At 40.8% G+C, this 26303-nt stretch overlaps 2 protein-coding genes across 2 annotated transcripts; both read right to left on the reverse strand.

Annotated features, from left to right (window-relative positions):
- Positions 1–1901: 1901 nt before the first annotated feature.
- Positions 1902–10834, reverse strand: churc1.S (churchill domain containing 1 S homeolog). The gene is given in 4 exon segments (NM_001085739.1): positions 1902–2979; positions 6116–6186; positions 7938–8073; positions 10708–10834. Coding segments are annotated over 4 exon segments (339 nt in total). The 5' UTR covers positions 10747–10834; the 3' UTR covers positions 1902–2886.
- A 5326-nt stretch (positions 10835–16160) lies between these two features.
- On the reverse strand, positions 16161–21225 carry gpx2.S (glutathione peroxidase 2 S homeolog). Its single transcript, NM_001353523.2, has 2 exons — positions 20463–21225; positions 16161–18100 (listed from the first exon to the last, which is right to left on the reverse strand). The coding sequence occupies exons 1-2, from the start codon at positions 20682–20684 to the stop codon at positions 17750–17752; spliced, it is 573 nt and encodes a 190-aa protein (NP_001340452.1). The 5' UTR covers positions 20685–21225; the 3' UTR covers positions 16161–17749.
- Positions 21226–26303: the final 5078 nt, after the last annotated feature.

Genomic DNA, 26303 nt, shown 5'->3' on the forward strand with positions numbered 1-26303 from the left:
CAGACAGAGACACACACAGACAGAGACACACACAGACAGAGACACACACAGACAGAGACACACACAGACAGAGACACACACAGACAGAGACACACACAGACAGAGACACACACAGACAGAGACACACACAGACAGAGACACACACAGACAGAGACACACACAGACAGAGACACACACAGACAGACACACAGACAGACAGACAGACAGACAGACAGAGACAGACACAGACAGACAGACAGAAACACACAGACAGACAGAAACACACACACAGACAGAAACACACACACAGACAGAAACACACACACAGACAGAAACACACACACAGACATTATGTATACCGTAAGAAACCCCTTTACTTGGATTATACAACTGGCAGAGTGTGTTTATATATAATAAAAGCAGTTATTGTGCAACTGCAATTGCCGCTACCTAAGTGTGTGTGTGACATGATTGAAGCTGTAGTTCTGCAGAAGCGGGGATGGTACTGGCTGCCAGTAATGTTGCAAAATATGTCATTATATTAATGTGTTGATGGGGATTCTTTTTCCGCATTGTCCTCATCAGACTACGACATGGTTTAACTTTCAGTAATGCAGCACTATTCCTAGGGCCCAAAAAACGCAGACTACTCATTGATTCAATCTAAAAAACAAATGCACTGTAAGCATGTAAAATTACTGTAATGGCTACTTTTTATTACTTTTCCTTTTATTCAGGCCCTCTCCTATTCATATTCAATCTCTTCCATGCATGGTTGCTAGGGTCATTTGGATACAGGAGAGCTGCTGAATAAAAAGCTAAATAACTAAAAAAACACACCAAATAAAAAGTGAAAATCAATTGCAAATTGTCTCTGAATGTCACTCATCATACTAATGTCTTTTAAAGGGGAACAACCCCAGACAAAATGGATTGGCAAATATTTATAAAAATTGAAGACCAACTGACCACAACCACAAAATATTCTGTGTGATTCCCCTTTAAGCATTTATGTCTTCTCCTCTGATGTTTCTAGAAAAGGCCTGATATAATACAAGATTCCAGTGATTAGGGCGAGAGAGGTCTCTGATTACCGTATATACTCGAATATAAGTTTGACCCGAGTATAAGCCGAGGTACCTAATTTTACCTACAAAAACTGGGAAACCGTATTGACTCGAATATAAGCCTAGGGTGAGAAATGCAGCAGCTTCTGGCAAGTTTTCCTAAATTTGGCCACAACAAAAATCTAATCAATGAAATGCCTCACTACATTCTTTACATACCTCTTACTCCGGTCTCTGAAAAGCAAACAGCCCAGCTGCTTCATTCATTTGTTCTTCTTGCTTCTGTCCTGCTCGCTCAGCCCGTCCCTTCAAAATTTTACTTATAGCAGGACTGCAATTGAAGAGTTAATAATAATAACATACCAACATCTTTTTTTTTTTTTTTTTAATAAATGTAAGTAATGCAGAGCTTTCTCTCTTTCAATTGAGCTTCATTTCACTTGTTGAAGACTAAACTTGGGACAGAAAGGCTACAAACAGCAAGTGAAAGAAGCGGCTGCAGTAAAGACCTGGCAGAGCATTAAACAGGAGCAAACCCAGAATCTGCTGATGTCCATGAGTTCAACACTTCAGCCTGTCATTGCCAGCAAAGGCTTTTCAATCAACTATTAGAAATGAACATTTTATTTTCAAGGTTTTAGTTCGTCGCATTTTTATACAATCTTTTTGTTTAACCCTCTGAATTAAAGCTGAAAGTCTGCAGTTCAACTGCATCTTAGTTGTTTCATTTAAAATTCATTGTGGTCATGTACAGAACCAAAATTAGAAAAAAGTTGTCTCTGTCCAAAGATTTATGGGCCTACCTGTAGATCCTACTGAAAAAAAAAAAAAAAATGAACTTGAAAAAACACCAAGCCAAATAAATAAATACATGTTTATGGTCATTGCAGCTTGAAATAGAAAAAAAAAAGACTGAGCAATGGTGTATGTAATATCATTGTGTTTGAATTTTGCAATGTTCATTTTGTATGTAGATTTTGAGCAATATCAAAAAACAAATATCTGATAAATGTTTTTTTTCTAGAACACTATAATGTTATGCATTATGAAACAAAAGGCCATAAAAGCTCATATTTCTGTTATAACGCTATACAGAGGTTTAATACTTAAAGGGATCCTGTCATCGGAAAACATGTTATTTTCAAAATGAATCAGTTAATAGTGCTGCTCCAGCAGAATTCTGCACTGAAATCCATTTCTCAAAAGAGCAAACAGATTTTTTTATATTCAGTTTTGAAATCTGACAGGCTAGACATATTGTCAATTTCCCAGCTCCCCAAGTCATGTGAGTTGTGCCTGCACTTTAGGAGAGAAATGCTTTCTGGCAGGCTGCTGTTTTTCCTTCTCAATGTAACTGAATGTGTCTCAGTGAGACATGGGTTTTTACTATTGAGTGTTGTTCTTAGATCTACCAGGCAGCTGTTATCTTGTGTTAGGGAGCTGCTATCTGGTTACCTTCCCATTGTTCTTTTGTTTGGCTGCTGGGGGGGGAAAAGGGAGGGGTGATATCACTCCAACTTGCAGTACAGCAGTAAAGAGTGATTGAAGTTTATCAGAGCACAAGTCACATGACTGGGGGCAGCTGGGAAATTGACAATATGTCTAGCCCCATGTCAGATTTCAAAATTGAATTTAAAAAAAATCTGTTTGCTCTTTTGAGAAATGGATTTCAGTGCAAAATTCTGCTGGAGCAGCACTATTAACTGATTCATTTTGTAAACATTTTTTTCCCCATGACAGTATCCCTTTAAATGGTTTGAGTAGTCAGGGTTTTATGTGAAACAATTGCAGGAATAGTATTAAACAGAATAAAGGTGTGTGGGCGAGCAATATGGTCACTTTAGAAAAGTGGAGCCATCTGTCGTGGGTCATCGGGTAGAACACTGACAGAGTCCTCAGCTCTTCCGCACAGCATGCACAGCATGGTATATTCCTAAAATAAAAATGTAAAAGAGGCAATTATAATAAAACCAAAAAGTACACAGGCCTCATTAATTAACAGATGTGAGTCTGTGTAACTTTTTACATGAAGTGGGGTGATGATACAGTGCAAGAGTCCTGTGAAGTGCTTGAGGGGATTATTAAAATAGTTTGGAGGGTCAGATCAGACCAACAAGACTCCATTTGGACTAGGGATGCACCGAATCCAGGATTCAGTTCGGGATTAGGGCGTTCTCAGCAGGATTCGGATTTGGCTGAATCCTTCTGCCCGGCCGAGCTAAATCTGAATCCCAATTTGAATATGTAAATTAGGGGCGGGGAGGGAAATTACAACTTTTTGTCACAAAACAAGTAAAAAAGGTTTTCCTTCCCACCCATGTGATGCATATGCGAATTAGGATTTGGTTCTCTGATTCTGTGCATCCCTAATTTGGACTGCCCCGCTATAACTCAAAGCAAACAATCAGAAAATATAATGGGTTGATTCAGTCTACTTTTCTTAGCAAAGAAGTAGTCTTGAAACGCTGCTGGAGATTCTATAGCAGCACAAGGCAACAACACCCTTTATCATGGAAGATTTCTGCCTCTGAAGATGTGTGCCCCCATTAACTCCAGAAACCAGTGCAATTAGCATCACATTTAATAATCAGCCCTGTAGCACCAGCCTCTATGACTGCTGCACCTCATTTAACTAAACCCTAAAAATTAGTAGGGCTAAAATGTCATATTTTATATAGTGAACTTATTGCACGAGGCTAAAGTTTGAGCTTGTCAATAGCAGCAATGATCCAGGACTTCAAACTTGTCACAGGGGGTCACCATCTTGGAAAGTGTCTGTGACACTCACATGCTCAGTGGGCTCTGATTGGCTGTTGAGAAGCTAAGCTTAGGGCTCGTCACTAATTATCCAGCAGAAAATGAGCTTCCCTGGCTGTAATATAAGCTGATGCTACAGGTTTGCTGATTATTCAATTCTGATGCTAATTGCACTGGTTTCTGTGCTGCCATGTAGTAATTATGTGTATTAATTACTAATCAGCCTTATATTGTGACATTTCTATTCTACGTGTACTGTATATTGTGAGTGGCTCCCTAAGCTCAGTAAGTGACAGCAGCACAGAGCATGTGAATCAGTGAATCAGCAGAAAAGAAGATGGGGAGCTACTGGGGCATCTTTGGAGACACAGATCTTTACTGCTAAAGGGCTGTGGTTGCCTTGGGCTGGTACAGAAGCACAAAACATAACTTTCCTTGTCCTTTAAAAGGGTCCTCACTCCTGCTGCTAATATTTATTTAATAATAATATTTATTTTATTTGAAATGTGATATTACTCCCGTCCTCAAGCTCGCTGTAATAAAACATATAGATTTTAATAAAGGTGCTATGTGTTAACACAATCAATCTTTTAAAGGGGAAATGTAATATGTCATTAGCGCTTAAAACGTTTGCAAAGTCGACCCTGTTTTTGACCGATTAAAGAGCTCCACGACTTCCTTGCAACGTTTGCGACCAAATTGCTTTGGCGAACGTTTGCAGTGTATGGAATAAAATGTTGCAATTGCAAACCGTTTTTTGCGACAACAAAACTTCAGAACTGGTGTTAAAGGGTTACAATGCGCAATTAAGATAACGAATTTTTTTATACCGAGACAGACAAAGTTTTACTCTTGGAGAATTTTATTAAAGGGGTGGTTCACCTTTAAGTAAACTTTTAGTATGTAATAGAATGACCAATTCTAAGCAACTTTTCCATTGGTTTTCATTATATTTTTTTTTTTATATAGTTTTATAATAATTTGCCTTTTTCAAAGGCGTCGCTGACCCCATGTAAAAAGCAAATGCTCTGTAAGGCTACAAATGTATCGTTGTTGATCATTTTTATTTCTCTTCTTTCTAGTAAGGTCCTCTCCTATTCATATTCCAGTCTCTTATTCAAATCGATGCATGGTTACTAGGGTAATGTGGACCCTAGCAACCAGATTGTTTATAATGGAAACTGAAGAGCTGCCAAATAAAAAGCTAAATACCTGAAAAACCACAAATACCGTATATACTCGAGTATAAGCCGAGTTTTTCAGCCCCCAAAATATGCTGAAAAACTCTACCTCGGCTTATACTCGGGTCAAGCGCAAAAACGGTCGCCGGCATCTAAGAATAGTGGCCGGCGCCTAAGAATAGTCGCCGGCGTCCAAAAACGAGACGCCGGCACCTCTAATGGGAGCAGAAACCCTCAAATTTTTGATTGAAACTTACCAGAAGCTGCAGCATTTCTCACCCTCGGCTTATACTCGAGTCAATAAGCTTTCCCAGTTTTTGGAGGTAAAATTAGGTACCTCGGCTTATACTCGGGACGGCTTATACTCGAGTATATACGGTAATGAAAAATGAAAACCAATTGCAAATTGTCTCAGAATATCCCTCTCTACATCATACTAACCGTTAACGCAAAGGTGAGCGACCCTTTAAATGTCCCCCTAAGTGTCTATTTCATTTTCACAATCTTATGGTGTAAAAGGTTAAGACTTGGTAAGTGGTTCTTTTCGTGAATGTGAAAATCGAATGATATGAAAATTAACCCTTTGTACAATGTTGATCCAGGAAGTACCTTTAGGAATCAGAAAGGATTGTTTCCTCTTTCTGAGTATAGAAAGTTTTGGATTGTGTTTTCCCACCTTCTCTGAACTGTAATCTAGGCAGATTTACTTCGACATAATTATGAGCTTGATTAAAATGTGTCCTTGCAATTACTTAGTTAGTAGTAAAGGTATGGGACCCATTATCCAGAATGCTCGGGACCTGGGGTTTTCCGGATAACAGATCTTTTAGTAATTTGGGTCTTTATGCCTTAGGTCTACTAGAAAATCATATAAACATTAAATAAAGCCAATAGGCTGGTTTTGCTTCCAATAAGGATTAATTATATCTTAGTTGGGATCAAGTACAAGATACTGTTTTATTATTACACAGAAAAAGGAAATCATTTTTAAAACTTTGGATTATTTGGATAAAATGGAGTCTATGGGAGCCATCCATTCCGTAATTCTGAGCTTTCTGGATATCGGGTTTCCGGATAAGGGATCCTATACCTGTAGTAGTAAAACCACAGAATGATGAACATTTTCTTTACCTGGTAGTCATCAACCACACTAAAGGTATATTCATGTTTTGCAATCACATGGTGACAGTTTTTGCACATATCTAAAATATATTAAAAAAAGAAAATCAGGATTATATTCTTACAATCACAGACTCACTGAACTGGCTGCTTCCATAATGATAATCTGTTATTTATAGAATGAGACTGAGGCTGATTTCGTAACATAAGTTCTAAATTGCTGTTACTTGTAGCAATGCATATTAAGTTAGAAAATGAAATTAAAGATTTGGGAAACTGCATTGGTGAAATATTGAACCTATGCTAGTAACTCATCTCCATAACGTCCTTTGAATCTTTATCATATGTTATAATATAGAAAAGATAATATCGATTTTTCAGCACAGCTGCCTTTTAAGTTTAATTCCGTTCAGGGAACTAGCCACTGGTTTGTTAGGGTTGTATGTTCTTTTCTAGTTCAATAACTCATAGGCAAATCAGACTGTAAGCTCCACTAGAACAAGGCATGAAAAGAATGATTAAAGGAAAACAATACCCCTCAAACAATGTAGGTCTCTATAAAAAGATATTACATAAAACAGCTCATATGTAAAATCCTGCTTCATGTAAATAAACCATTTTCATAATAATATACTTTTCTAGTAGTATGTGCCATTGGGTAATCATAAATAGAAAATTGCCATTTTAAGAAATAAGGATCGTATGATTCACTGTGCACCTAAACAAACTATACATGTTAGGTCACATGAGCCAATTAACAGACAGAGTTGTATCTTTTTGCTTGAACACTTGCAGTATTTCTGGTCAGGTGATCTCTTCCTGTTACAGTTAGAGCTGCAGTATTTCTGGTCAGGTGATCTCTTCCTGTTACAGTTAGAGCTGCAGTATTTCTGGTCAGGTGATCTCTTCCTGTTACAGTTAGAGCTGCAGTATTTCTGGTCAGGTGATCTCTTCCTGTTACAGTTAGAGCTGCAGTATTTCTGGTCAGCTGATCTCGTCCTGTTACAGTTAGAGCTGCAGTATTTCTGGTCAGGTGATCTCTTCCTGTTACAGTTAGAGCTGCAGTATTTCTGGTTAGGTGATCTCTTCCTGTTACAGTTAGAGCTGCAGTATTTCTGGTCAGGTGATCTCTGAGGCAGCACACAGACCATCATGAAATGGGGGTATTTTACTTAAATATATAGACCAGTTTGGTAAGATTCTTTAATATTCCACTTAATATGATGTAAACTAACTGTTGTTTAAGTGTTCATTTTGGGGTTATAGTTTTCGTTTAAACAATCTGTAAAGTGCTGCATATTCCTTCATCACTATATAAAGATTACCAACAATAATCCTTAAAATTAGCCCATACTGTTTATTTATTTTTTTCTTCATTTTTAAAAAAATATTTTTTTTAAAAAAAAAAGCTCTCTACATAACTAAATGATTAATTTTACTAACAATAATCCTCAAAATGTACCCATAGTGGATGACACAACATTGGGACCCTATATTGATCTGTCTTTCCAACTAGACACTTAAAAGATTGATTGCTGAAATTGCCAGTGTTTGCATATGCAAATTAGGGGCGGGAGGGAAATTGCGTGACTTTTTGTCACAAAACAAGGAAGTAAAAAATATTTTCCCCTTCTCGCCCCTAATTTGCATATGCAAATTACAATTCCGATTTGGTTCGGTATTCGGCCCAGTCTTTCGGGAAGGATTTGGGGGTGAGGCCGAATCCAAAATAGTGGATTCTGTGTATCCCTAATATGTACCATGCACTTTATATTAATAGTGTTTTTATAAGATTACATTACATCAGTCCAAAACAAAAAGAAAAAATGCTTACGGTCATAAGTGATAATCTCTTCCCCATCCTCTTCTGCTGCTGTTTTATTCACTATGAGAACAAAGTCTCTCTTATTGCACTGAACGCAGCTCACATAGTTTAACAAGTATGAACCTGTCTCCAAGCATGTGCTCCCCTAAAAAAAAGAGATTGAAATCAGACATATTTTCAAAGGATAAATATAAACTGGTCACTGAAATTGCAATTTCCAATGTTTGCATATATGTTTGGTGCCAACCCAATGTTTCTAAAAAGCATTTACTTTTTCTTTTTCACTACAGCAAAACACCACATGTAAAAAAATTCCTTTATCAATGTGCCAAATTGCCATATGGGCCACTTTTGAAAAGGATGGAGAAGACATTAATTAAGAGAGTAACTTAACTAGAAAATAATATTTCTAAAAGTGCAAATTGCATAAAATGTTGCGGGCTATCTATATATATTTGCAGTACAGATATTCATAGTGGGAATATTCAACCTATGACCCTGTATGTTATTAAAGGGGAAGTAAAGTCTAAAATAGAATAAGGCTAGAAATGCTGTATTTTGTATACTAAACATAAACATGAACTTACTGCACCACAAGCCTAATCAAACAAATGATTTATGCTTTCAAAGTTGGCCACAGGGGGTCACCATCTTGTAACTTTGTTAAACATCTTTTGCTGACAATCCCTTGATAATCCCACACGAACAGAGGTAACAGTGGGACCTTATACTTTCCTCCAGAGCTTGTCTCATGGGGGTTTAATCATAAGACAGTAGTAGCCCACTGGCTGCCCAGACCTAAGAGCATGGCCAACCTTACTAATAAACATTTTAAAGAAAGCAGCAGTGTGTGAGTGTAACAGGGCAGATTCCCTAAAGTTTATTGCCTGTATGCTTAGAAACCATGATATCTATGTATGACACTTACCAAGCCCCATTCAGCAAAATAAGATGTGCCCACTTTTGACTATGGGAAGACTCTAGGGCAGAGCTTTTCATGTAGAGAGCTAATTAACTTTTACATCACGTAATGGAGAGCAGGACTTTGATAGAAAGATGCCTAGTTGGCCAGACCTACACAGAAATGGAGTGCTCAAACCTTGTGCACAATCCTTTGTGATTAGCCCAACCTACCTCGGGTCAAGGGAATACTATGCATTATCCAGTAACTGCAGCACTCTGATAATTATTCCATATTGTAATTTTATTGGCTCATTAGCTCATGTAGACAAAAATGGCAACGTTTCAGGCCTCACAGGGCCCTTTATCACGCGTGATAACACTATCTCAAGCTATATTCTGCTTGGTGATTAAGCCCAATCCTTTAGTTACAGGTATGAGATCTATTATACAGAAATCAGTTATCCAGAAAGCTCTGAAATACAGCAATGCTAATTTAGAAAAAACATTCCAATTTTTGATTGATTTGGTTTTTTTTGTATTTGTAATAATAGGAAATGAACTGTACTTGACAATAACTAAAGGTGGCCATAGACACACAGATCTGATCGTACGAATCGAGGATTCGTACAATTTTCGGATTGTGTGTGGCGTGTGCCGACATCTTTCGTCCGGCGGACAGCGATCCCGCCAGAGCTCATGGCACATCATAATCTGATCGTTCGGCCATACGGCCAAACAATCAGATTACCCCCGATATAGCCATGCCTGTTAATGGCATATCGGGGAAATATCCGCTTGTTTGACAACATCGCCAAACGAGCTGATCTTTGCATCTATGGCCACCTTAAGCCATGTTGAGGTAGCTTAGTATTTAAATGCTTTTTATGTATTGGCCAGATTATTGTTCGGGTTCGGTATTCAGGCCGAATACCGAACAGAAAGTTCAGACCTGAACAGGCCTTACAAAAACCGAACTCTTCGGGTCAAAACCGAACAGGTGGCAAACCTAATTGGTAGACACAAGCTTAGCACATTAGGGCAACGAAAAACTTCCAAAGTACAAACCAGCCAAAGGCCCAAAAAGTAGCCCAAATCTGTACCATGGCTAGTTTGTATTTTCAAAACCCACCTGAGCTTTAAATTAGTAGCCCAAGTTGGCTGGAAACCTGCCACCCAGTTTCAGGGGCGGGGTCATGGAGTTTTGACAGGACGGGACGGCAGTAGTAGGGTTGCCGCTTTTTCGGTTAGGGTCGGCATATGGTTGCCACCTGGGCAGTATTTCACCAGCCTGGCCAGTATTTTACCTGATGGCTGATCCCAATGTTATTAAGAGGGAAAAAAGATAAATATATAGAAAGGCCGGTATTTTTTTCTTCAGAAAAGGTGGCAACCCTAATTGTAATTGTAAATTTGTAATACCGGCCCCGGCCTTGGCTGGTAGTTTACCCGGCCAGGTGGCAACTGTACCTGAGGTAGTAACTCTTATTTGCTTTGTGATAACACTTGTATAATTTCTGAGTGGAAACAGGAGTTTTATAGAGATAAAAATAATAATAATGGGACAGTTGAGGCTGCAGTGGAGGAGGAGCAAGTGAACAGATGTCATTAGCTGGTTATTTAGTCAGATACTGACTGCCGAGCGTATTTACAGTAGGTGCATCAGAGCACAATGGCGGACACTGAATGATTACACGTCAGTTATGTATAGTTTTAGTCACACATTGGCGCGCAAACAACCTCACAGTCCGATTGGTCCGCACACCGCGTGACGTTATCACCACAGGGTGGATTCTCGCGCCACCTCCCATGACTCTCGCGCTGTAAATAAACATTTGATCGGCCCGGGAGGAAATACAAAAAAGCCTGCGCCGCTCACCCGGTCCGGGTACTCCTGCTGGACGCAGCCTCCGCACATGTCGCGCTCCTAACTACGGATACCGGGGAACAGTCAAACAAATCCCCGCTCTCGGGAGGGAAAAGCAGAATCGTGCTTTAGGGGCGCAGTCCTTTTCCGGAAAATGAAATCTCGCGATGTCAGGAAGTAACTTCGGCTGCGCTGTGGGTTACAGTTGTCACTTACGGCGGGAAGTTATCGTGACTAAAAATCTATTTCTTTGGAGCAACTTCTCCAGTCAACTTTTAACGCTGAATCAAGTGTATTTCCATTAATCCACGATTTACCCTATTGGAAATATATATTTAAAGTATTTATAAAGTATATGCCGTGCTCATAAAAACCAAATAAAGTTATGAAGAAACCAGAGAGGCCTTTCCAAAAGAACTTACAGTCCATTACTGGGACTATTGAAACACATCAGTATCACTCAACTCTGTGCTTAAAGGAGAACTAAACCCTCATCACTCCCAACATTTTGGAAGTAAAAAGAGGGACAAAAATGTTTTTCCCGCACGTAGCGCAGCAATTTTTTGACCACACCCCTTTCTGTGGCCACACCCCCTAATTACCATGTTCGTTTTACAAAATTTGGCAGGTTATGAAAGTTTGAAAATATTTCTCCTTATCTAAACTGTGTTTTTGTGTCTCAAAATTGTTACAAATTATCTTATTTGCACCTGTTAGCTGTTCTGGGCTCTCTGCTAAAAGCCAATTAAGTGAGAAACTTTGTTTCTTTTTCTGGCTGTTCAGTGCAGAGAAAAGAGGGACTTTCCAGTACAAATGAGGGACTGCGGGTTGAGCTGTCAAAAGAGGGACTGTCCCTCCGAAAAAGGGACAGTTGGGAGGTATGAACCCTAACAATGAATAGGGCTAAAAATAGTGAACTTAGGCACCCCCAAGTGATTATATTTACTTATATGACACCCCGGGCAGGTGCTCCTTTTAGCAGAAATCTGCAGCGGCCCGGGTTATTCCAGCGAGCTCCACAGACAGATCCTCCTCCTCCTTCTTTGGTTTTCAAATTTCCCGGGTCAGACACATGCGCAGTAGAAAGAAATGGCTGGCTTTTTCGTTAAAGTTCAGCTTTTCACTCTAATGCACATGCGCAGCCACGAGAAGAGCGAGGAAGACGGAAGAGGATCGATCCGTGGTGCTCGCTGGAAGAACCCCGGGCTCGTCCAGTTTTCTGCTGATAGGAGCACTGGCCTGGGGTGTCAGGTAAGTAAATATAATCACTTGGGGTGCCTAACTTTTGTAATTTCGTTCGCCTTTAAGGCAAAAGCAGCAACTTTATAAAATTATTTTTAATTAATGACTATATCACTGTTACAGATTACCAATGAAGACGTTGAATAGAGCGGGGTTTTTAAATGCTAGACATGTGCCTTGCCCATAGCAAGCAATCGGTATTCTCCTTATGACACTAGACTAATGCTCATATCACATGTTGCCTTTATAGATGGATACAAATTGGCTCTATTTTGTCCCACAGGGAAAACTACACAAGAAAACAAAAAGTGCCATTATTTGCCTCCAACAGAAAACAATGTAACGCATTTTGGCAGTTGCAGTAGAGCTGGTGGGACAAAGGTTGTATTGTTGTATCAGCAACACTACAATCAAATCACACTGAACCAGTTTTTCTATTCACTCATTGTCTATTATGAATTGGAAGGGGTTTGGCAACACCGTATTTCAAAGAGCTGATAAACTGATAACAAGAGTGCCAGTGTTGTGCTAGTAGAGAAACATGTTCATCAAGTTCATCAGGATCTGATATGGAAAGTCTCATGCTAATGCCAGATACACTACTACCTTAACTGACATTTGCTCTTCTTCAAATTGTTGCAGTTGTTTTTTATTTTTTTTTAATCATAATTTTAATCCCTTGTAAAACAAAGTCAATGGGACTGACAAAGAAGATATTCTTAGGCTAGGGTCAGACCAGTTGGATCTTGGCCAACGGAGAAACGCAGGCCTAGAATCAGCTCTTCGGCTGCTGCTGTGCTCTCAGTTGTGCTTGCATCCGGAAAAATTGCTTTCACACAGGTGCAGACAGATGCAGTGAAATTCGGCACTAAAATGTGAGATTTCATGCTAAAGCTGCCTGCCCCCATCCTGAGGCAATGCGTTTGGGTGGCAGCAGAGGAGCGGATTCTCAGCCTGTGTTTCTCTGCAGTCCAAGATCCGACTGTTCTGGCCCTAGCCTAATGGAAAAAGCAATGCAACTTTGTTTTTTAACTTATTTTTAATTAATGACTATTTAACTGTTACAGATTACGAAGAGGCAGTGAAAACAGCTGTATATGTCTAGGGTCACATGACATAGATCTTGGCCTGTGGTGAAACACAGGCTGAGAGTCCGCTGCTCCTATTCTGCTGTGGTGCTTGTACCCTGAGGATTTCGCTGCTGAAACACAAGATTTTGAATTTTGCTCCAAAATCCGCCACACCTGTCTGCATACGATTGAAGGTAATAATTCCGGGGTGCACAAGGGAAGGCAGGTGCGAGGACATACAAGACAGAAATCCAAGCATGAAAATAAGTGCTGTTATTGGCTATTTAGTAGCCCCTATGTGGACTGGCAGCCTACTGTTTGGCAGTACGCCTGGGTTTTATACAACCAAAACTTGCCTCCAAGCCAGGAATCCAAAAATAAGCACCTTCTTATGAGCCACTGATTGGGAATCACCGATACACTAGATTCAGGGCAAACAAAACCATACCTTTAAAGCCATGGGAACTGAATGCAACATCTTTTTTATTTAAATGTTCAAATTACTGTAGGTTTTAGATTCCCATTGGTATTTAAATATTTTGCCAAGAAAGATTGCCTTCAGATAGGGCACTGGTGATGGCAGAAACAATGGGTTTCTGTATAAGACCTCTAGGGTGTTTATAAACTATTAATAAACTATTAATTTGCTCACACTAGTGTACTGTAGATAAATAATTAAGAGCTGCACTCTTGTCCAGAAGCTAGCCACAGTAAAAAAGAAAAAAGGTACGCACAACAGAATTACACTATGACAATAGTCTTCAAAGAAAGGCCAGGAGCCTAGTTCACAGTATTACTTAATTACAATAAATCATTGCCATAGATTGAGCCGTTGAAGTGTGCTGAATGTACTGTGCAGATATACTGTAAAGAGGCAAGGTGCAAAGTATTCAGTAATCATGGGGATATGGAGAAGTTAGAATGGATAGAGGAGGATATGGAAAAATTGGAATACTCAGAGAACACTCTCAAACAAGGTTACAGATGGAAGGTGGGATGGGGTAAAGGTCAATTAAAGTAGTTAAACGTTTACTTTGAATGGTAATTGTTGCCAGGTTACTGATTAACAGTGTGTGTGCGCCATAAATGTACAGCTGGTGGGGTGTATGGGTCTGGCAGAAGAGGCAGCAGCCTAGGGAACAATTATTGGGGGATACTGGGCAGGTACCCTTAAAAAGCCTTCTGCTTATCCCTAGTCTGAGATTTCCTGCTGCTGTTGGCTCTCCTCAACTTTGCTCTCTTCCCCCGGTGATGTTACTACGTGTGTGCATACACGTTTGTGTGAGCAGGGTCGGACTGGGCCGGCGGGGCTTCGGGAAAAAACCCAGTGGGAGTGCAATGCAATGTTTTGGGGTAACCCCCTTTGTCAAGCATGCTTGATAAAGGTGGTTTACCCCGAAATGTTGCATTGCACTCCGCTTCAATAAATCATTGAAATTTTCACGCAGACCTGAGTGCCGTGAGGTTTCTCTACACTGTTTCATTGGGAGGTTGCCGAGCCTCCACCCAAGTGCACCAGGCAAATCTTTATCTATCGTAAAGGAGGGTGTGCGAATCCACACTAAATTGGTTGGGCTCCTTAAGCAACAGGGCCCCCAGTCCGACACTGTGCGTGAGCATGCACAGGGAGGGGTCAGGTGGCTAGTCAGCTTGGCCTGCCCCTGGGATCTGGTAACTGCATTTATAATAGAATAAAACATACAGCAGATTAAAGGTGGTCATACACAAGCAGATCCGATCTAAAGGACCCAAATTGGCATCTCATCTGCCTGTGTATGGTGCCTTCCAACAAACTTCCCCAACCGATATCGGGCCAAAAATCATCCAGATGTCACTAGGGGAGGTTTAATTTTTCCCCTTTGTTCGAGGACCGCATCAACAAGTTGATGCAGTCCTCGTTCTGTCTGTACCTATTCCCATCACTGTAATCTGATCATTTCACCCTAGGGCCAAAGGATCGGATTAGCCCGATATCATCCTGCCTTTGATGGGCATATCCGGAAGATTTTATTTCACTCTTCTTGTTTCATGTTCCGAATCCTTGTCTCAGTTACGCCGTAACAAACATGTGACTTTGCATTTCGAACTGAAATCCATTGAGTGTGTTCGCACCGGAGACGACACAAGGCTTCCAGACTCGAAAGAAGAAGATGAGGGCCTGATTTTGGCCCAGTCTGGCCCTAGCCTAAGGGAAAGTCAAGTCATCAGCTTTATCATCCCATGTATGGCCAACTTTAGTTATCCTACCAGTCTGTATTTGGATTGGAGAAGGGAACTGGAGTACCTGGAGAAAACCCACATAAACTGAAAGAGAAAATAAAAATTTAATTTAAGGTGGTATAATATAGGAATTCTAATTTCAGGGCTACCATGCATAATCTGCTATGTACTAAATACAAGTTCCTTTTGTAAGGGATAGTTACCGGCGGTGTCAAAGCATGCCACATGGAAATCCTGGGTGCCGCCATCTTGTCCATGGCGCCGGAGTGGACTGGAAAGCCAGTAACTTACAGTAAGAAAAATAGTCAAGTCCAGGCAAAGGTCAATTCAGGCAGCAAGCTAAGTAAATCACACCCAGGAACACAATAAGTTGAACCTATAATTGGGCAAGATCTGCAAGGCTCTGGAGTCATTTATAGGTACATTTTCGTGCCAAACGAGCGTGATGACGTCACGCACTGACGTTCTGCATTTTGACGCGCCAGCGTCATGACGCTGCGCACGTTTGACAAACTTGCGTCATGATGCTTTGCATGTTTTGACGCATTGGCATCAGAATGTGCCACGTATAAATACTGGTCGCCACCATCTTGTCCTTGGCGCCAGAGCAGAGCAGAACACTGGTAACTATCCCTTACACCAGGGGTCCCCAACCTTTTTAACCTGTGAGCCACATTCAAATGTAAAAAGAGTTGGGGAGCAACGCAATCATGAAAAAGTTCCTTGGGGTTGCCAAATAAGGGCTATGATTGGCTATTTGGTAGCCCCTATGTGGACTGGCAGCCTACAAGAGGCTCTACTTGCCATTATATTTAGTTTTTATGCAATTAAAATTAGCTTTCAAGCTTGAAATTCAAAAATAAGCACATGTTTTGAGGACCCTGAGAGCAACATCCAAGGGGTTGGAGAGCAACATGTTACTCACGAGCTACTGGTTGGGGATCACTGCCTTACACCTTTCTACACGGTCTGAGTTAATTTACAAGGTAATAAAAGTTGATTTTAAGGTAATAACTTCCCTATAAAATGTCACCCAAGAATTAAAACATGTATCCTATATTTGCCAGTTGCTCTGTACCTTTGAAGGTTACTACAATGTCTTGGCCTGAGCTACTACATAGTTACAGGGAAATGAAAACTGAAAGCCCCAATCATCTTAAATGCTCTAAAATGATTACATCTGTCACACTGGCAAGAAAACACATGGAACGGAGATATCAGCCCTATAGATCTCTTAGTTCATCCTCTAACTCCCAATAGTGACATGCTTCATAAATGGGAAAATGAGGCCCTGTGATAATAAGGTGCTAACTTTATTCCTCTCTACAGAAGTTATTTGTTAATTCCAAAAAAAGGCTATTGCAGCACATATGATGTTTATTTGAGTTCATACAGGGCACAATACAGCAGTGTCCAGACACAGTCCTGCAATAATACTCATGTATCCTTCTAACAGGTTTTTCAAAGAATACAGTCATCAAGAACAAGGCTTACATCTGAATACTGATAATCTGCTCATCCTGCAACCCACGGAAATGTAGTGCCTTAAAGGGATACTGTCATGGGAAAAAGATTTTTTTGCAAAACACATCAGTTAATAGAGCTGCTCCAGCAGAATTCTGCACTGAAATCCATTTCTCAAAAGAGCAAACAGATTTTTTTATATTCAATTTTGAAATCTGACATGGGGCTAGACATATTGTCAATTTCCCAGCTGCCCCAAGTCATGTGTCTTGTGCTCTGATAAACTTCAATGACTCTTTACTGCTGTACTGCAAGTTGGCCTTTTAGTAAATCTGCCGCTGTGTGTGTTTTTGCAGAACCAATGCTCAGTATTGTGTAAGGCAGGGTATTTTCTGCAGTTCAATAAGTGCCCCCTGAGCCCAGAAATTGCCAGTATAACTGCAGTAAGTTCTGTGTGACATTAACTGCATCTCTAAGCACAAGATAATTGGTGGTCCTGTCAAGATGTAGATGAGTAACCTAGCTTTAATTTATCATATTCTCTCTGCTTTCACTTCACTTATCCAAAACTATCATGGCTTCAGTTAAACGGGCAGTTGACCTTTAAGTTAACTGTTAGTATGTTATAGAAAGGCTAATTCTAATTAACTTTTCAATCGGCCTTCATTTTTTCTTTGTTATAGTTTTTGAATGATTTGCCTTCTTCTTCTTCTGACTTTCCAGCTTTCAAATAGGGGTCACTGACCCCATCTAAAAAAACAAAAGCTCTATAAGGCTACAAATTCATAGTTATTGCTACATTGTATTACTTATCCTTTTATTCAGGCCCTCTCCTATTCAAATTCCAGTCTCCAATTCATATCAATGTATGGATGCTAGGGTAATATGGACTAGATGGCTGAAATTCTCAACTAGAGAACGACTTAATAAAAAGTGAAATAACTCAAAAAACACAAATAACAAAAATTAAAAACAATTGCAAAATATCCCTTTCTACATCATACTAAGTGAAAACCCCTTTAAATATCCACACTAATGACCTAGAAGCATTGGATGTGTTATTTAGTGAGCTTGAGAAGTCTCTGGATGTCAGGTTCTATACTGAGGGTTTGGAAATTTTTGCTGTATCTCTTGAATGGTTCTCCTTCAGGGCCAATAAGAAACTTCTCAAAGTTCCAGGAAACGTCAGACCGATGTACTGGATTCCATACAATGTATCTGGGGTCACTAATAAGGGCTGCAGGCTCATTGTCAGGGGCTGGTAGTTTGTCCTTTAAATAAGCAAATACAGGGTGAGTGGCTTTTCCATTCACATCACATTTCTGGAAAAGGGTAAATCCTGGTTCAAAGCCGTTTCCGGGTCGGACATATTTTAAGGAATTGAGAATCTCTTCATTTTTACAGTTTTCCTATGGATAAATTAAAATGAATATGTTATGGTTTATTGAAACGATTAGCAATTTTATTGTATGTCTTTAAGAAACCTATACAAATGTACACAGAAAAAAACGTCTTGTTTAATATTTCTATGTATTTATTGGGGATAGTATAATTACATAATGGCAAAGCCACCCATTGGCTTTTACAGATACTGGGGGTCATTTATAAACACTGGGCAAATTTGCCCCTGGACAGTAACCCTTGGCAGCCAATCAAATGCTTGCATTCATTGTTTAACTAGCAGCTGGCTAAAAAAAGCTAATAACTGATTGGTTGGATTTAGAACAAGCTGGAATGGTTTATTAGTGGATAAGCATCTATGAAAATCCCAACTATCTTCACACCTACATTTCTCAATTCACACGAATACAGATTTTCTTTTTTTATGTTCAAATAATGCCCTTTATTGTATGTTTTTCTATATTATGCTTATCTTTTCTGAATCTTTACCCCATTTAGGACTAGCTGGTGTGGGCTGGCATTGGTTGCTATGGTTCCATTTATAATATAGGTATGGGATCCGTTATCTGGAAACTCGTAATCCAGAAAGCTCCGAATTACGGAAAGGCTGTCTCCCATAGACTCCATTTTAACCAAATAAACCAAATTTTAAAAAATTTCTTTTTTATATTCACCAACAAAACAGTACCTTGTACTTAATTCTAGGGATGCACCAAATCCACTATTTTGAATTTAGCCGAACCCCCGAATCCTTTGCGAAAGATTCGGCCGAATACTGAACCAAATCCTAATTTGCATATCCAAATTAGGGGTGGGAAGGGGGAAACATTTTTTTTTACTTTCTTGTTTTGTGACAAAAAGTCACGCAATTTCCCCTCCCAGCCCCTAGTTTGCATATGCAAATTAGGATTCTGATTCGGTTCGGCCAGGCAGAAGGATTCGGCGGAATTCCAAATCCTGCTGAAAAAGGCAGATTCCTGGCCGAATCCCTAATTAGTTCAAACTAATATATAAATAATCCCTATTGAAAGCAGAACCAGCCCATTGGGTTTATTTAATGTTTATATAATTTTCTAACAGACGTAAGGTACGTAGATCCAAATGACGGAAAGATCCATAATCTGGAAAGCCCCAGGTCCCGAGTATTCTGGATAAGAGGTCCCACACCTGTACTTATCAATGAGTATATAGCTTTATATAGTATGAGTTTTATATACTAAACCTAAGCCATTCTGTCTCATGTAATGCAGATGAAGGGTCATTTGAATAGTAAGTATACAGAGGCAATGCACAACAAATGTACAGATAAAATTCAATGTATTAAGTGAAATATCTCCTAGAACATATTATACAATTTTTCAGTTGCAGCATTCACTCTCAACTATGACTGCCCCATGTCCCACTTGTCCTCTATTGCCACCAAGGAAGAAGTTGAAGCACAGAGGAAACATTGGATAATGAGCTGTCTGGAAGATCTGGTGTGGCACCTTTAATGGCCCTTATGGTCTACAGTTTCCTCAACGACTCCAAAGACTTTGTAATTAAAATTATCATTTTAATATAATCCAGTCCCAGAGCATGCATTATTGCTGTATGACAAATCCCCCTTACTAAATGTAAAATATTGGACTGTATTAAGCAAATAGATTCCATCTCAAAGGTCTTACTCAAAGACTAGTTAAAAGGATACTGTCATGGGAAAAAAAAAATTCAAAATGAATCAGTTAATAGTGCTGCTCCAGAATTCTGCAATGAAATCCATTTTTCAAAAGAGCAAACAGATTTTTTTATATTCAATTTTGAAATCTGACATGGGGCTAGACATTTTGTCAATTTCCCAGCTGCCCCCAGTCATGTGACTTGTGCCTGCACTTTAGGAGAGAAATGCTTTCTGGCAGGCTGCTGTTTTTCCTTCTCAATGTAACTGAATGTGTCTCAGTGGGACATGGGTTTTTACTATTGAGTGTTGTTCTTAGATCTACCAGGCAGCTGTTATCTTGTGTTCGGGAGCTGTTATCTGGTTACCTTCCCATTGTTCTGTTGTTTGGCTGCTGGGGGGGGGGAAGGGAGGGGGTGATATCACTCCAACTTGCAGAACAGCAGTAAAGACTGATTGAAGTTTATCAGAGCACAAGTCACATGACTTGGGGCAGCTGGGAAATTGACAATATATCTAGCCCCATGTCAGATTTCAAAATTGAATATAAAAAAATCCGTTTGCTCTTTTGAGAAATGGATTTCAGTGCAGAATTCTGCTGGAGCAGCACTATTAACTGATTCATTTTGAAAAAAAATGTTTTTTCCCCATGACAGTATCCCTTTAAAGACCCAATTCATTCTATATCTACCTTTAATGATAGCGTCACTTACCTGATAGCCAAACTGATTGCATGGGAAACCCAGCACCACAAGCCGCCGCGGATACTTAGTCTGCAGCTCATTAAGCTGGGTATAATCCCTGACTGTGGTGTCTCAAAGCGAAGCCACATTTTCTATCAAAATCACCCTTCCTCTAAACACATTGAAGTCGACTTTCTCCCCATCTAGGTTTGTAGCATAAAGGTCATAGAAAGACTTTGCAATGTAAGCCATTGTTTTCTCCAGGCACATAAGAGTGATCTGCTGGCAGAACGGGTGATTTAAGACCTTTTATTTGGTGATCATGTGACTGTCCTTCAGTGATGTTTATCTGCCAGGTATACTTTACCGAAAAAAGATATGGGTGCGTAACTGATACTTCCCTTTGTTCACTTGTAAAGCGCAGCAATTGTATCAGTTCAGTCTGTGGCTGCCCTTCATAAATGATGCAAACAGCGGGCCAGTTAGGATACATTACTTATTTTTACAGTACATTGATATCTATATGATTTTAAAGTGATATTTGAACTGGAGCTTTGCCACTTTACTAATGCTGTAGTGCTATTTTTTTTTAAATCAAGTGAACTAGATTATTAAATACATAAACAATAACACGTTTGTTTTAGTGGGCAGTTAAATAACAGACGTTATTCCATAACAGACTTGTAATCCTAGTAAAGATCCAGGCCTAGCAAAACTGCAGCTGAAATTCTTCCCTAACTAATTTTAAAATGCTAAGGGCTCTTACAGACGAGCGTTTGAAGCTGCGATCCCCTGCGTGCCGTTTTTATGCGTTCAGCCGCAGGAGTAGACGCTTTCAGTTTTTTTCAGTGGGGCTGTACTCACACAGGCGCAGGTTGAGACGCAACATGCTTCATTTTTCCTGCGTTCGGCGCCTACATGCGCCTGTGTGAGTTCAGCCCCCCTGAATGCGTCTACTCCTGCGCTCCCCTGCGGCTGAACGCATAAAAACGGAACGCAGGGGAGGGCAGCTTCAAACGCTCGTCTGTAAGAGCCCTTATTGTGCCTGGTTGTATCTAATTACAGCTACATCCAATGCAGATCGTTAGACCTTCAAAGTAAAGAAGATTGGTAATTGTATATTCATCTTAACAGCAGTTGTGGGACCCCTTTATTTATTGCATCACTAAATTTGTTTTGTTGTTTTAAACACATTTTTCATGAAACAAAGAGCGAAATCGGTCTAGCCACCCTATAGGGTTGACCAGCTGCTATTTGGTTTTCAGTAGCTTGGTACAGGCATGGGATCCTCCCATAGACTCCATTTTGTCCAAATAATCCAAATTCTTAAAAAGCATTTTCTTTTTATCCGTAATAATAAAACAGTACCTAAACTTAAGATATTATTGATCCCTATTAGAAGTAAAACCAGCTTATTGGGTTTATTCAATGGTTAAATGATTTTCTAGTAGGTTAAAGGTATTAGGATCTAAGGGTAGGAATACACGGACGTTTTCGGCGCGATACAACGCGCTGCAACAAAACGCTGGCGACAAATCGCATGCGACGGAAATAAGGTAAGTGCGACGGAAATAAGGTAAGTGAATGCATTGTCGGATGATATATGCTTATTATTTTCTCATATTCTTCCCATTGCCCCACGTTTTCCTCCATGGTATAAAGGGGAAATAACATAAAAGCTATATTTACAGTACATATGTTGTATATAAGCTCCTTTAAAGAGGTTACATCAGATACAATGGCACTGCTCTCATCTGCCTTCATGGCGGCAGGAGTGAATAAAGCTGTTTTTCCTGTGTTGTTCCCTAGGGCCTAATTTCCTGGAGATGACACTTGTTTACTTTGAAAACACAGAATTGTCAGTGGTACAGCTGCCCAAACTTCTAGGTGTGTTGTGTAGACAGACAGGGTTGTTCTAAGACAATTTTCAGCTGATTTTCTGTTGTGCAGCTGCCAGGTTTGGAATTTTAACAGCTCTCTGGTTGCAAGGGCTTAATTACCATACCAACCAGGAGGTGCTTTGGAGTCAGAATGGAGACTGAATAGCAGATGGCCTGACTAACAATATAAGCAATAAAAAAAGAAGAAAAAAGTCACAGTCGATCTGTTTTTGAGGTCAGTTGACCCAGTGTCAAATTGGGGTATTTAGGGCCCATCCAGGGTCATCACTCCATGACCCACCACTTTAGCAGTGTAGGCCTCCACCCTCATTGCAAAGTACCAGTTGTGGCCACCATGAACTGATCCCCCACCTAGGGTTGCCACCTGGCCGGTATTTTACCGGCCTGGCCAGTAGAAATGATGGCTGATACCAATGTGATTAATTGGGAAAAAAGGTAAATATATAGGAAGGCTGGAATTTTTTTCAGGAAAAGGTGGCAACCCTACCCCCACCCCAGGCCCTGAAATGCAGATGGACAGCAATTTGCTGCATCAGATGGTTTTGTGCAGCACAATGAATACGGAAACTCTAGAAAACAATGGGCTGCATAAACTCATGTGTTCCTTTGCAGTGGAACGCATAACAAAGCCACTGCAGAAGAACACAGGAAAAAACAGTTGTGTCTAAGAGCCAAGAAAATATATACTGTGGCTCTTCCTGTAATGTCCTTAAAGGCACAAAGCACAATAAAGAAAATACACATTTTACTGTCGTCCATGTTTTTCTAGTATTATTTGTGTATAGATTCTATTCATGTTACTGTAAACATATATATTCATGTGTAAATGCTGTTTAAGTTCGTGTAAATAAGATATTTGCATATGGATCTTTAAAGGTGGTGATAGCTGGGAGGCAAGAGAGTCTGTTTTCAACAACTGGGTGCCAGACAATCTCAGAATGGATTAGGGGGAACAAAGGAGAGTGACTATTGAAGGACCTTTGAGTGCAATTTACTGTAATTACCACTTAGTCAAGGACAGATGGTAAACTAAACCTCTTTTTTGTAAACTTGTCTAAGGGAAATATAACAATGCAAACACTCTAAATTAGAATTGTTTTTTGTAATGTGCTGGTGGTGCTGTTTAGTTATATATTTGATTGTAAGCTCCAGGGGGCAGGGACATCCTTCTTTCCTTACCACTATGTAATAATAATAATAATAATACTACTGTGTCTCTTAAACCACATGGAACTTAATATACTGAATTATATATTCTTAAGTTGGCCATAGATGCAATAATATAGTCGTATAAACGAAGATTCGTATGACTTTTGAAATGTGTCTGGAGTGTCCCGATGGGGATTGGTCGTTTAGTCGATCGGACCGGTTATAAGATTTATGTCGGTTACTGCTAAGATCTCTGCATGTATTGCAGGTCTCTGAGGATGTGCGTAGCCACAAAAGGCGCCAGACCTCGGACGCTATTTTTGTAAATCAGATGTGAAAATAAAGATTGTCAACTTTTACCTGTGATCTGGAAGTGTGCAGTTCTTCACAGTGGGTCCGGAGTGCACTGCCGAGGCGGTTGATGTGCTGATAACGTTCTTCTTAGTGACCGACTCAGGGCAACGGAACCCAGGTCACAACGGCGAGGGGTAAGACTCGTTTTGTATTTATCTAGACACATGTCCTATGTGTGGGGAGATCGGGTGGATTGTACCGGCTCCAAGGTTTACACGAGGGGTCCAGGGCGAGAGGCAAACAGACCAAAAGTGCTTAACGGTGAGCAGCATGCAGGCTCATTTAGAAAATTGGAGTCGGATCCCATTTCTTGCATTTATATGGCCAAAGAGAAGCCCGGGCAGGGTCGGACTGGGGAGCTTGGGGCCCACTGCGGCTGCTGGCCCAGGGCCCCCTCCGCCATGCCGGGTTTGTGGGTATGCAGGCAGCGCAAGGTTTGTGCACACGCTCAAAAAAAAATATCCGTTTTTTCCGCCGGCATTAAGAAGCGGATCTGGCCCAGTGGAGCCCACAAGAGCCCGGGCCCACCCGGTGTCCTGCAGGCCAGTCCGACCCTGAGCCCAGGAGTAGCGCTGGATGCACATGCTCTGTTGCATAAGTGTCTGCATAATTAATTTCCTCAATTTCAGACAATTTTGGGGCAAAAATCCGCTGGCCACCAAAATGTCTGGAGGTTGACCTGTTACAAGTTAAAAAAATTGGGGCCCTAAAAATTTATTTTTAAAAAAACATTGGCGCTAGGGCCCCCCCTTACAAGTTAAAAAAAAATTGGGGCCCCAAAAAATATATTTAAAAAAAGACATTGGTGGCAGGGGCCTATAGAATATTAAAATAATACATTGGTGGCCAGGGGATTAAAAAAAACCCCAAAAACCACAAATTGGTGTTCAGTGGAATTGAACTCGTGGCTTCAGGATTTCAACTTCGCCTCCTTTCGTGACTTCGGGTCTTTTCGCAGCTTCAGGACTTCAATTTCGTCTGTTTTCGTGACTTCGGGTCTTTTCGACCACTTCAGGACTTCGGCTATTTCCGTGGCTTCGGGTTGTTTTGCCGCTTCGGGAGTTCGGCTGTTCAGCTTTTCGGCACTTCCGTATTTTAGGCTGTTCAGCTGTTCGTGATGGCCGGAAATCTTCGGCGCTGGCAAGGGGGGCCTGACTCTTTCTAAACTGCAGCACTGCTGGGCCCCCCTTCATGCCCAGGCAGGCCTGGACTGGCAATCTGTGGGTTCTGGCAAATACCAGAGGGGCTGCTATTAGGTGCCATAGAAAGTCAGTATTTAGTGGGCTGGTGGGGGCTGTATGGGCCTCTTTGTGGGCTGATTGGGCCTCTGTGTACCTGAAAAGCCAGGGCCTATTTTAATTCTCAGTCCGGATCTGTGCCCAGGACACTTGCCCCTTATGGTGACCCTGGGGTCGAGCACAATTTTTACCGGTCAGGCCGGTAAAATACTGGCCAGGTGGCAACTAGGGTTGCCTCCTTTTAAAAAAATTTCCACAGGCCGGTGGAGGGGGCAGGAATAAAAAGGCAGGCAGTGACGTCAAAAGAGGCGGGGTGTGACGGCGAAAGGAGCGGAGCCACAGTGCGCGATCGGATGGGGCGGGTCGTGCCGCCAAAGGGGACAGAGCCACGCTAGTCGCAAGAAGCTGGGAAAAGAGTTTTCACCAGACTGGGGGGCAGGCCACGGGCTTTTGTTAGGTGTATTACAAATTTACCGACTGCTACATTGCCGGTAAATTTGGAATACCAGCCCCGGCCTTGGCAGGTGTTTTATCGGCTAGGCAACCCTGCCTGTAAAAATGATGTTTGATCCCAATAGGGAAAAAAAGATAAATATAAAGGAAGGCCGGAATTTTTTCCCAGAAAAGGTGGCAACTCTAATGCTACTACTTGAGACAAATGGACAGGACGGGAGTTGTACAAATGCTGCTAGGGCCACAGAACAAAAAGGCAAATGTCCGACTTGCAGCTGTCTGTCTGTCTGGGGGAGGGTTGAGAGTTGTAGTTAATGAACAGCTGCAGTAAAACAACCACCAGGACGTTTATTGTAAATATTAACACCTGTTACACAATGACACCGTCACATAAGCTGCTGCTAGTTCCCTAACACAAACCCAGCTTTGCCCAATCTGCTTCTTCGTGAAACAATGAACTCCCCCGGCTCGTCGTTACTTATAAACCCCGCGCCATTTTGAATTCACGACCACGTCGTGTCATGTAGTGAAATAATCGGCTGCCCCATAAGATACGTTTCATTTTCCTCAAACACAAACAGGAAGGCCAGAAAGGGACGACGCGTCTGCTTTGCTGATGCAAAAACATGGCAACACGGGCAGGGCCGCAGCCTCATACACATTATTGTGTGCTGTTACTGTGAGACACTTGTGTGGAATAATTCCACTTGTAAATACGCTACAGACACCGGCCAACGCTCTATATTAGGCAGAGGGGATCATGAACCGTCTACATC

This window comes from Xenopus laevis, chromosome 8S (assembly GCF_017654675.1).
Source record: "Xenopus laevis strain J_2021 chromosome 8S, Xenopus_laevis_v10.1, whole genome shotgun sequence".
Classification (NCBI taxonomy): domain Eukaryota; kingdom Metazoa; phylum Chordata; class Amphibia; order Anura; family Pipidae; genus Xenopus; species Xenopus laevis.